At 48.8% G+C, this 13,036-nt stretch overlaps 1 protein-coding gene across 1 annotated transcript in view; it reads left to right on the top strand.

Moving 5' to 3' along the window:
- CCDC87 (coiled-coil domain containing 87) overlaps positions 1 to 13,036 on the top strand; it is a 141,836-nt gene that overhangs the window by 5,249 nt on the left and 123,551 nt on the right. The window contains exon 2 of the mRNA XM_063927847.1: positions 9,246 to 9,418. Coding sequence (XP_063783917.1) covers positions 9,246 to 9,418 — 173 coding nt within the window. The remainder of the gene's footprint in view (positions 1 to 9,245; positions 9,419 to 13,036) is intronic.

A 13,036-nucleotide genomic window follows, 5' to 3' on the forward strand; every position in this document is an offset into this window, starting at 1 on the left:
GTCAAAGGAGTACTACATATACAGCCCCCGGTTGTGCCTCCAGTGGCACCGTGGGATCTCAATGTAGTTTTGGAATTCCTCAAATCCCATTGGTTTGAGCCACTTAAATCGGTGGATTTGAAATATCTTACATGGAAAGTGACCATGCTACTGGCCCTGGCTTCGGCCAGGAGAGTGTCAGAATTGGCGGCTTTATCGTACAAAAGCCCATATCTGATTTTCCATTCGGACAGGGCAGAACTGCGGACGCGTCCTCAGTTTCTCCCTAAGGTGGTATCAGCGTTTCACCTGAACCAACCTATTGTGGTGCCTGCGGCTTCTAGCGGCTTGGAGGACTCCAAGTTGTTGGACGTTGTCAGAGCCTTAAAAATATATATTTCAAGGACGGCTGGAGTCAGAAAGTCTGACTCGCTGTTTATACTGTATGCACCCAACAAGCTGGGTGCTCCTGCGTCTAAGCAGACGATTGCTCGTTGGATTTGTAGCACAATTCAACTTGCGCATTCTGTGGCAGGCCTGCCACAGCCAAAATCTGTAAATGCCCACTCCACAAGGAAGGTGGGCTCATCTTGGGCGGCTGCCCGAGGGGTCTCGGCATTACAACTCTGCCGAGCAGCTACGTGGTCAGGGGAGAACACGTTTGTAAAATTCTACAAATTTGATACCCTGGCTATGGAGGACCTGGAGTTCTCTCATTCGGTGCTGCAGAGTCATCCGCACTCTCCCGCCCGTTTGGGAGCTTTGGTATAATCCCCATGGTCCTGACGGAGTCCCCAGCATCCACTTAGGACGTCAGAGAAAATAAGAATTTACTTACCGATAATTCTATTTCTCGTAGTCCGTAGTGGATGCTGGGCGCCCATCCCAAGTGCGGATTGTCTGCAATACTTGTACATAGTTATTGTTACAAAAATCGGGTTGTTATTGTTGTGAGCCATCTTTTCAGAGGCTCCTCTATTATCATGCTGTTAACTGGGTTCAGATCACAAGTTGTACAGTGTGATTGGTGTGGCTGGTATGAGTCTTACCCGGGATTCAAAATCCTTCCTTATTGTGTACGCTCGTCCGGGCACAGTATCCTAACTGAGGCTTGGAGGAGGGTCATAGGGGGAGGAGCCAGTGCACACCACCTAGTGGTCAAACTTTTTAATTTTGTGCCCTGTCTCCTGCGGAGCCGCTATTCCCCATGGTCCTGACGGAGTCCCCAGCATCCACTACGGACTACGAGAAATAGAATTATCGGTAAGTAAATTCTTATTTTTTATTATTTTCAGGGAGACCTGCTGGCAACAGGCTCCCTGCATTGTGGGACTGAGGGGAGAGAAGCAGACCTACTTCTCTGAGTTCAAGGGCTTTGCTTCTTAGGCTACTGGACACCATTAGCTCCAGAGAGTTCGATCACTTGGTGCGCCTAGCTGTTTGTTCCCGGAGCCGCGCCGTCACCCCCCTCGCAGAGCCAGAAAAAAAGAAGTCGGGTGAGTATAGGAAGATCAGAAGACTTCAGTGACGGCAGAAGACGGCTTTTGAGGTACCGCGCAGCGCGCCATGCTCTCACACATAACACGGCACTGCAGGGTGCAGGGGGGGGCGCCCGGGGCAGCATAGGACCCTCAAATAGCACTGGCAGATGGGTAAACAGTGCTTAGACACTAATTACCGACCCCCGCCAGTATAAATATGTATTTTAAGCGGAACTGAAGCACGCCATTAGGGGGGCGTGGCTTAGCCCTCATAGCTCTGACCAGCGCCATTTTCTCTTCACAGAAGCTGCAGAGACTCTGAGCCTGGCCTCCCACACTTCTGTACAAGTAACAGGGTGCAAAACGGGGGAGGGGGGGGGGGGGGGGGGGGACAAGAGATTTGGTGCTAATTACTTAAACCAGACATGGAGAAAATCCATGGAGGATGCATTGTCACAAACTCAGACCCCTACGGGGTCACAGAAACGTACATTTACCCAGATAGCAGATACAGATACCGACACGGAATCTGATTCCAGTGTCGACTATAGTGATGCCAGATTAAATCCAAAACTGGCTAAGAGCATTCAGTACATGATTGTGGCAATTAAAGAAGTGTTGCATATAATACCCCTTTTACACTCGCAGAAAAATCCCGGGATATTTCACGTGAACGCGCATCATCCCGGGATTTTTCTCAGTGTAAATGGGTACAGGGACAATTTCCCGGGACGAGCATCCCGGGATTTCATCCCAGGTCTAGAGCAGGGTTGAACCCGGGACCGTCCCGGGAAGCTGCCAGTGTAAACGGGTATACCGGGTCAAGGCGACCCGGCACCCGTTCTCTTCATAGGAGGAGGCGGTGCTTGGAGAAGATTATCTCCAAGCACCGCCTCTGGGAGACTCAGCGATGACGTCACTGACCCGGCAATATGCCGGGTCAGCCCGCTAATGTGAAAGGGTCATTCCCGGGAATGTGTCCCGGCAAATATACCGGGACACATTCCCGGGAATGAACTTTCCTGCGAGTGTAAAAGAGGTATAACAGAGGACCCTGCTGTTCCTGATACTAGGGTCTGTATGTATAAAGGAAAGAAAACTGAGGTAACGTTTCCTCTCTCTCATGAACTGAACGCTCTTTTTGAAAAGGCTTGGGAAAATCCTGACAAGAAGATACAGGTTCCCAAAAGAATTCCACTGGCATATCTGTTTACATTTGGGGACAGGGAAAAGTGGGAGTCAACCCCCACGGTAGACAAAGCTTTATCGCGTCTGTCCAAAAAGGTGGCGCTTCCGTCTCCTGACACGGCAGCCCTAAAGAATCCTGCGGATCGTAAGCAGGAAAATACACTAAAATCCATTTATGTCACTACGGGTTCACTTCTCAGGCCTGCTGTTGCTTCGGCATGGGTGAGTAGCGCTATTGAAAAGTGGGCAGATAACTTGTCATCTGAGATGGATACCCTAGACAGGGATAGCGTGCTTTTGACTCTGGGTCATATCAGGGACGCTGCTGCATATTTAAAAGAAGCTGTAAGGGATATTGGCCTTTTGGGATCAAGGGCCAATGCCATGGGTATTTCAGCAAGGAGAACATTGTGGATTCATCAATGGAATGCTGATGCTGACTCTAAGAAGGCGATGGAGTCGTTACCGTTTAACGGTAGTGTCCTGTTTGGCGACGGCCTCACTGACCTGGTGTCTACGGCTACCGCGCGTAAGTCGTCATTTTTACCTTATGGCCCTCATTCCGAGTTGTTCGCTCGCTAGCTGCTTTTAGCAGCATTGCACACGCTAAGCCGCCGCCTACTGGGAGTGAATCTTAGCATAGCAGAATTGCGAACGAAAGATTCGCATAATTGCGAATAGAAATTTCTTTGCAGTTTCTGAGTAGCTCGGGACTTACTCTGCCACTGCGATCAGTTCAGTCAGTTTCGTTCCTGGTTTGACGTCACAAACACACCCAGCGTTCGCTCAGACACTCCCCCGTTTCTCCAGCCACTCCCGCGTTTTTCCCAGAAACGGCAGCATTTTTCCGCACACACCCATAAAACGGCCAGTTTCCGCCCAGAAACACCCACTTCCTATCAATCACACTCCGATCACCAGAACGATGAAAAATCCTTGTTGTGCCGTGAGTAAAATATCTAACTTTTGAGTAAAATAACTAAGCGCATGCGATCTGCGACCCTTGCGCATGCGCAGTAAGCGACTAATCGCAATATAGCGAAATTCGGCAACGAGCGAACAACTCGGAATGAGGGCCTATGTTCCTGCGCAACAGAAGAAAACGCCCCACTATCAGATGCAGTCCTTTCGGCCCAATAAATTAAAAAAAGGACGAGGGTCCTCCTTCCTTGCTGCGAGAGGAAGGGGAAAAAGGTCACAGGCTGTGGCAAGTTCCCAAGAGCAGAAGTCCTCTCCGGCTTCTACCAAATCCACCACATGACGCTGGGGCTCCTCTGTGGGAGTCCGCACCGGTGGGGGCACTTCTCAAACTTTTCAATCAGGTGCACTCGGACTTGGATCCTTGGATATTAGAAATAGTAACCCAAGGGTACAGATTGGAGTTTCAAGGCCTTGCCAGCTTCTCTTCTAGAAAGGGAGGTAGTATGCGCTGCGATACTAAAGTTGTGTCAAAATGAAGTAATTGTCATGGTACCCCCGTCACAACATGGGGAAGGCTTTTATTCGACCCTGTTCGTGGTCCCGAAGCCGGATGGCTCAGTCAGACCGATTCTGAACCTAAAATCCCTCAATTTCTTTCTAACAAAATTCAAATTCAAGATGGAATCTCTTCGAGCAGTGATCTCCAGTCTGGAGAAGGGGGATTTTATGGTGTCGGTCGACATAAAGGATGCCTACTTACACGTCCCCATGTATCCTCCACATCAGGCTTACCTGAGGTTAGCTGTTCAGGATTGTCATTACCAATTTCAGACGTTGCCGTTTGGTCTGTCCACGGCTCCGAGGATTTTCACCAAAGTAATGGCGGAAATTATGGTTCTCCTGCGCAAGCAGGGAATCACAATTATCCCGTACTTGGACGATCTCCTCATAGGGGCGAGATCCAAGGAGCAATTGCGGAAAAATGTTGCCCTGTCACTGACGATTCTGCAACAACATGGTTGGCCACTAAACTTGCCAAAATCACAGTTGGTTCCGACGACACGGCTGTCGTTCCTGGGTATGATTCTGGATACAGAATTGCAGAGAGTTTTTCTTCCAGTGGAAAAGGCTCCGGAAATATAGAACATGGTAAAACAGGTTCTGAAACCAGCAAAGGTGTCAGTTCTTCAATGCACTCGGTTGCTGGGGAAGATGGTGGCAGCCTATGAAGCCATTCCGTATGGCAGGTTCCATGCCAAGGTGTTTCAGTGGGACCTATTGGACAAGTGGTCCGGGTCTCACCTGGACATGCACCGGAAAATAATTCTATCTTCCAGGACCAGAATCTCCCTTCTGTGGTGGCTGCACAGTTCTCACCTTCTGGAGGGACGCAGGTTCGGGATTCAGGATTGGATCCTGGTGACCACAGATGCAAGCCTCCGAGGCTGGGGAGCAGTCACACAGGGGAGAAATTTTCAGGGAAAGTGGTCAAGCCAGGAAGCTTGTCTGCACATAAACATTCTGGAATTAAGGGCCATTTACAACGGCATTCTGCAAGCAGAACATCTTCTTCGAGGTCTGCCCGTCTTGATTCAGTCAGACAACGTAACAGCAGTGGCGTACATAAACCGCCAGGGCGGAACAAGGAGCAGAGCGGCGATGGCCGAGGCCACAAAGATTCTTCGCTGGGCGGAAAGACATGCTAGCGCTCTGTCAGCAGTCTTCATTCCAGGAGTGGACAACTGGGAAGCAGACTTCCTCAGCAGACACGATCTCCATCCAGGAGAGTGGGGTGTTCATCAAGAGGTCTTTGCAGAAGTGACAAGTCGTTGGGGAATTCCTCAAGTAGACATGATGGCGTCCCGCCTCAACAAGAAACTTCAGAGATATTGTTCCAGGTCAAGGGACCCTCAAGCGATAGCGGTGGACGCCCTAGTGACACCGTGGGTGTTTCCGTCGGTATGTGTGTTCCCTCCACTTCCACTCATTCCAAAGGTGATAAAGATTATAAGAAGAACAAGGGTTCACGCGATACTCATTGTTCCGGATTGGCCAAAAAGGGCCTGGTATCCAGATCTTCATGAGTTGCTCATAGAAGATCCCTGGCCTCTTCCTCTTCGGGAGGACCTGTTACAACAGGGGCTGTGCGTGTATCAAGACTTACCGTGGCTGCGTTTGACGGCATGGCGGTTGAACGCCAAATCCTAGCCCGGAAGGGTATTCCCAGTGAAGTCATTCCCACTCTTCTTCAAGCTAGAAAAGAAGTAACGGCAAAGCATTACCACCGTATTTGGAGAAAATATGTGTCTTGGTGTGAATCCAAGAAGGCTCCTACGGAGGAATTTCAATTGGGGCGTTTGCTCCATTTTTTGCAAGCAAGTGTGGATGCGGGCCTTAAGTTAGGCTCCATTAAAGTACAAATTTCGGCCTTACCAATCTTCTTTCAGAAAGAATTGGCCTCCCTTCCAGAAGTCCAGACCTTCGTGAAGGGCGTGCTGCACATCCAACCTCTGTTTGTGCCTCCGGTGGCACCGTGGGATCTGAATGTGGTATTTCCTGCAATCTCATTGGTTTGAACCTTTGCGTAAGGTTGAGTTAAAATTGCTTACTTGGAAAGTGGTCATGTTGTTGGCCTTGGCGTCCGCAAGGTGGGTGTCTGAGTTGGCGGCTTTGTCTCACAAAAGCCCCTATTTAATCTTCCATGCTGATATAGCAGAGTTGAGAACTCGTCAGCAATTTCTGCCTAAAGTGGTTTCATCATTTCACGTAAACCAGCCTATTGTGGTGCCAGTGGCTACTGACACCTCGGCGGATTCGAAGTCTTTCGATCTGGTTAGAGCTTTGAAAATCTATGTCACCAGAACGGCTCAGATTAGGAAAACAGGCTCTGTTTGTCCTGTGGGCTCCCAACAAGATTGGGGCTCCTGCTTCTAAGCAGACTATTGCGCGCTGGATCTGTAATACAATTCAGAAGGCTCATTCTACGGCAGGATTGCCGTTACCGAGATCGGTGAAAGCCCATTCTACCAGAAAGGTGGGCTCATCCTGGGCGGCTGCCAGAGGGGTCTCTGCGTTACAACTTTGCCGAGCCACTACTTGGTCGGGATCAAACACCTTTGCGAAGTTTTTCAAGTTTGGTACCCTGGCTGAGGAGGACCTCTTGTTTGGTCAATCGGTGCTGCAGAGTCATACGCACTCTCCCGCCCATTCTAGAGCTTTGGTATAAACCCCATGGTTCTAGAAGCATCCCCAGCATCCTCTAGGACGTAAGGAGAAAATAGGATTTTAATACCTACCGGTAAATCCTTTTCTCTTAGTCCATAGAGGATGCTGGACGCCCGTCCCAGTGCGGGCTGTATCTGCAGTTTGGTTGTAGTTACGCTCATGTTGAGTGTAGTTCAGTCAGTCTGTGACTGTTGTTGGTCATGCCGTTGCATGCGTTGTTGTTAAATGCCATTTTGTACGGCGTGTTTGTGGTGTGAGCTAGTATGTATCTCACCTTAGTTTTAAAATAATTAAATAAATCCTTTTCCTCGAAATGTCCGTCTCCCTGGGAACAGTTCCTATAACTGGAGTCTGGAGGAGGGGCATAGAGGGAGGAGCCAGTTCACACCCAATCAAAGTCTTATAGTGTGCCCATGTCTCCTGCGGATCCCGTCTATACCCCCTGGTTCTTGAAGCATTCCCAGCATCCTCTACGGACTAAGAGAAAAGGATTTACCGGTAGATATTAAAACCCTATTTTCTGGCATAAGTCCCAACTTCCTCTGTTATGTTTCCCTCATACAAACTGGGTCTACTCTAACATGATGTTACCAGTGCTCCTTTTTATCACTGTCTATAGGGCACATTTATTGATAATCGCCTTTGTCTGAGTGATTATTATGTATTCTAAAGTTTCCCAAACAGAACTTGATATGCGGGGTGGTCTTCAGTATGCCGACTGTCGGGATCCTGGCGCACAGTATACCAGCGCCGGAGTCCCGACAGCCGACATACCGACACTTTTTCTCCCTCGTGGGGGTCCACGACCCCCCTGGAGGGAGACTAAAACAGCGTGGCGAGCGCAGCGTGGCGAGCGCAGCGAGCCCGCAAGGGGCTCATTTGCGCTCGCCACGCTGTCGGTATGCCGGCGGTCGGGCTCCCGGCGCCAGTATGCTGGTCGCCGGGAGCCCGGCCACCGGCATACCATACTACACCTGATATGCGCACCAGTATAGATTGGTTTCTTGTTATGTACATTTAGGGGCATAGGGGCCCATTTATCAAGCAATATTTGCAGCTACATTTCTGGAAAACACCAGTTTTCGGGGATTACCAATAAATATTAAGTGTCCCTTGAAAGTATGTAAGAGGGACTGCAGCAGATATGGAGCTGCCACTGATCTTGAGCACTAATATTGGTTCCAGATTGCATTGCAAACGTGATCAATGATAAATGGGTCCCTAGTCAGTTAGTCATGGAGAGTATCACAGACTGATTACATGCCCGGAGCTATTCAGTTGCAGCCCGGAGGCGGAACTTACTGTGGGCTCCTACTCGCTTTGCACCCTCCTGAGGTGCAAACAGAAATTCATGGTAAGTAGGACTTGGTGGCCTTACTGCGGCCACCGTGAGCGCATTAACCCGTAGCTCCGGGCACTTAACCCAGTATCTATGGGTTAACATGAGCTAGCCTTGGGTTTACCACTGGAGGAAATTGGCTTAAAATTCAATATCTCCAACTATTTAAGCTTGAGGCTATCCTTCCATGGTGAGCCCCATTGTTAATTGAATAGGCCCCTTAAATGGGTACATACATTTTTTTGGAGCCCCTCTAAAATCTAGACACCCATTAGGTGACTTGGAGAACTTTTTCCAGAAGATAAGAAGAGACTTTTAGAATTGTACATTCCCATTGGTGCTGGCCTGAAGATTCTGTGTAATTGGCACAACCAACTGGAATCGGTCACACTTGTGTAACCATGAAGTGTTTAATTGCGCACCACTTTACTTGGAATGGAGATGAAATGCTTCCTGTCATGCTAAGGTGTGCTGTCAAAGGTAAAAAGAAAAAAGGAAGTTATGGCTGTTACCCAACATGGGGGGTCATTCAGAGTTGATTGCACGTAGCAACTTTTTGCTGCCCGTGCGATCAACTAGAATCCGCCTATGGGGGAGGGCTTTTTTGCATAGCAAGGCTGTGAACGCTTGTGCAGCCCTGCTATGCAAAAAAAGTTTTGTGTAGAAGTAGACCAGGGTAAGAGTTACTTACCCTATGCGATTGATTCATCGATGCAGGTCCCGGAATTGACGTCAGACATCCGCCCTCCAAACGCCTGGACACGCATGCGTTCTCCGCACCACTCCCAGAAAACGGTCAGTTGACGCCCCGGAACGGCTTTCTCCTGTCAATCTTCTTGCAGTCGCCCGGACTGCTTTCTCCTTTTGCGGCGTCGCGTGCAAACGTCGCGTGCCACGCGTGCGCATTTCCAACAGCGTGCGATCATGTCGGAATGACCCCCATGGTTAAGTAAAATGAAGAGAAAGTGTAGAAAAAAATAAGAAAAAGAAAGATAGACTTTATATACTAGAACTTCCTGAACAAAAATAATATACAGTCTACTTTAGAGTCCTCTTACTAGTGTGTGTTATTTGCAGATTCCTTTACAGAGTTGCATTATCTTGTATTCTAGCAGGTTAATGGATACTGGAAATCTGAGGTCACCGTGGACAGAGAAAAAACTCACCTCATTAGTCGCAGAAGAGAAATTGGATACCAAAAAGCTTCATCAGCTGTACAATGACATCCTGCAGCCACTCACCTTATTCCCCAGTCAGACGACCCATACTGTACAAGAGAGGAAAGGTTTGTATGGTATTCTGTCATTGATGAGGATGATTAGCTTAGCACAGATTTGGTCATTTTTTACGTTGTAGGATACATATGACACAAAGTAGATAATATTGTCATCATGGAGAGTCAAACACAGTCTTCGTATAGAGTATATAAGTAATGTCCATGTGGGACACTGTAACTGTACAAGTAATTGATAATAAAGGAATGATAGAAGGTCACAGGAGATAAAAAAGAGGCACACAGTAAAGGGGAAGGGGTATCTGTGCCTTTGCTTAATACTTAGAGGGTTGGTGAGTGTACAAGTTGGGAAGTCTGATGCAACCAAAAAGATATTCATTATATCTCTCATTTAGCTCTCATTTAGCTCTTACTTTATTATTCCTAGTGGAAGGCACTTCTTTCAAAGCCTCACTAGTATTGTGGGGAAGACTTAAGTGTATGAGACACTGTTGTCAAGGTTAGATAGCAATTCATGAAGATATCAAAGACGTTATCATTGTCAGTCACAGGATTTTATTACATAGGAAATAATACATTCCAGTTTGTTTGAAAGAGTACTTCTTCAGTCTGGCTTCCAAAAGGAGTGTTATCTTCACAGGGTTATCTTAATGTATGGGCTCACTTGGCAGCTCCCCAGGTCCCCACAATTCTAGGAGCCTTTGAGCAGGGGTGGATTGGGCCAGGGGCATTTGCCTCTAGGGCCAGTTCCTCCGGAGCTCCTGGGTGGCAGGTAGAGAATGCTGTCTGGCTTCACTGATTGTGAATTACACAGAGTGGCCAGGCAACCGTCTCTACCTGGCTCACGTCCTGCAGCCTGACAGTGAATAACTGTCAGCATGCTGATTGATTGATTGATTGATTGATTGATAGCTAAAGCTACTCACTAATCAGAGTGCAGCATTCTCTACGTGCCTCCCAGCTTGCAGCCAGACAGTGAATGGCTGTCAGCATGCTGATTGGTGGATGGCTGGAGTTATCCACTAATCAGAGGGCTTACAACCATTCACTGTATGGAAGCATATGGAGAAACTGTGTGGGACTGCAGAGTAAGTTATTATTATATTCATTTATTTGCGAATATGGGTGGGTACAATGCTAACACATCCCTGCATCATCATGAGATATTGGAATTATAATTAGTATTTTTCAAATAGTATCCATTGTGTTTTTGGAAGGCACAAATATAGATTGGTATCACTGACTTGGTTTGGGAGTATTGTGGACTCGGGGTTTCTTCCGGTGACCGGGAAGAGGAACCGCAACTGGACCGCAGCAGAGATGGCCGAATATAGGTTTTCCTCATGCAGGATTTGGTCGGCAGACAGGAGGCACGTGTGGATACTGGAGGTCTCCTGAAAGACAGAACTTGAAAAGGTGCTGAGGAATAAATAAAAAGTACCGGATGCTGGAGGCACCAACTACGCTTGTGAACACTGGGTGCTTGGAGGCACTGAGGTGCTTGGAGGCACTGAGGTGCTTGTAGGCGCAGAAGTGCTTGGAGGCACGGAGGTGCTTGGAGACGCTGAAGTGCTCGGAGGCACAGAAGTGCTTGGAAGCACGGAGGTGCTTGGAGACACGGAGGTGCTTGGAGGCACGGAGGTGCTTGGAGACACGGAGGTGCTTGGAGGCACGGAGGTGCTTGGAGGCGCTGAAGTGCTCGGAGGCACAGAAGTATTTGGAGGTACGGAGGTGCTTGGAGGCACGGAGGTGCTTGGAGACACGGAGGTGCTTGGAGGCACGGAGGTGCTTGGAGGCGCTGAAGTGCTTGGAGGCACGGAGGTGTTTGGAGGCACGGAGGTGCTTGGAGGCACGGAGGTTCGTCTGAAAGGGTTGGAAGCCACAGGGATACGGGAGCTCTGGAGATCACAACTTCAATAGCAGTAAAGATGATACTCAGGCGCCGGAGCTCTGCCCGGCGTCTGAATTTGAACTTCCCGCCAGCGTCTGATTGGGGAAGAGCTTGATGACGTCACCCGCACCCTCAGTGAACGCCGAGCGCACCCGCGACGTCCACACTACGTGCGCCGGACGGAGCACCGGGAGCCGGAGACCGCCAGTGAGGACGGCCGCCCGGAGACCCAGCGCCCCCGGAGAGGCAAGTACGGCGGCCGCGGCATGACAGTACCCCCTCCTCTAGGAGTGGCCCCTGGACACTTTCCTGGTTTCGAAGGGTGTCTAGAATGGAAAATCCGGATTAGTCGAGGAGCCGAGACCTCAGAAGCCTTTATCCAACTTCTCTCCTCAGGACCATACCCTTTCCATTCCACCAGATATTGCAGATTCTTGTGAAGGTAACGAGAGTCCAGAATAGTTTTGATCTCAAAGTCTGTTCCGGTTTCAGTTTCCACTGAGGTGGGGCTAGAGGACTTCGAATGAAAACGATTAAGGACGAGAGGACGAAGAAGAGAAACATGGAAGGCATTTGGTATACGTAGGTGAGAAGGTAAACCCAACTTACAGACCACAGGATTCAGGACTTGTAGCACAGGATAAGGACCGATGAATCTTGGAGCAAACTTCATAGTGGGCACCTTTAACCGGAGATTGCGTGTGGAAAGCCATACCCTATCACCAACCTTGTATTGAGGAGCGGCTCGCCGTTTCTTATCTGCGAAGAACTTGTATCGGACAGAAACCTTTTTAAGACTAGCATGAATCTTACTCCAAATTTGTCTGAAGTGTAGTAGAGTGGACGTTACAGCTGGAACCTCTTCCGTCGGAAGACTTGGTAATTCCAGAACTCGTGGGTGGAACCCATAGTTGACGAAGAACGGAGACTCGCCAGTGGAAGAATGAAATGAATGGTTATGGGCAAACTCCGCCCACGGTAACAACTCCACCCAGTTGTCCTGTGAAGGGGAGAGATAATGGCGGAGGAAAGTCTCTAGATCTTGGTTGACTCGTTCCGTTTGTCCATTCGTTTGGGGATGATAGGCAGACGAAAATTTAAGTGTAAATTGTAAGGCTGAGCAGAGGGTTCTCCAAAACCTTGCGGTGAACTGTACCCCTCGATCAGAGACTATTTCTTAAGGTAAACCATGCAACCGAAAGTGTTCCCGGATGAACAACAAAGCCAATTTGGGAGCTGTCGGCAGACCTGTTAATGGAACGAAGTGCGCCATCTTTGAAAAACGGTCAACAATCACCCAGATGGTATTGTAACCCTTGGAACAGGGCAACTCGGTAATGAAGTCCATGGAAATATGAGTCCAGGGTTTCATAGGAATGGTCAGAGGATGAAGCAACCCGGCAGGAGGTAGACGAGGAGATTTATGCTGCGTACACTGTGGACAAGAATCAACGTAATCCTGTACATCCTTCCTCATGGTGTACCACCAGTAAGATCTTTGCAGAAACTTGAGCATCTTCTGGACGCCGGGATGACCGGAGAACTTGGAGATATGGGCCCACTGCAGTATTTTTGGCCGGAATTTAGTTGGTAGGGACATTCACCCAGGAGGAGGACCCGGAGTAGTGGAAGCAGCGGAAACAGAAATTGGATTCAGAATTAAGCTCCGTTCAAACGAATCCTCTTCATCTATGGGAGTTTGTAAATGAGAGAGCGCATCAGCTTTAGTATTGAAAGTCCCGGCCTGGTACTTGATAATAAAAGAAAATCGAGTAAAG

This window comes from Pseudophryne corroboree, chromosome 6 (assembly GCF_028390025.1).
Source record: "Pseudophryne corroboree isolate aPseCor3 chromosome 6, aPseCor3.hap2, whole genome shotgun sequence".
In the NCBI taxonomy this organism is placed as follows: domain Eukaryota; kingdom Metazoa; phylum Chordata; class Amphibia; order Anura; family Myobatrachidae; genus Pseudophryne; species Pseudophryne corroboree.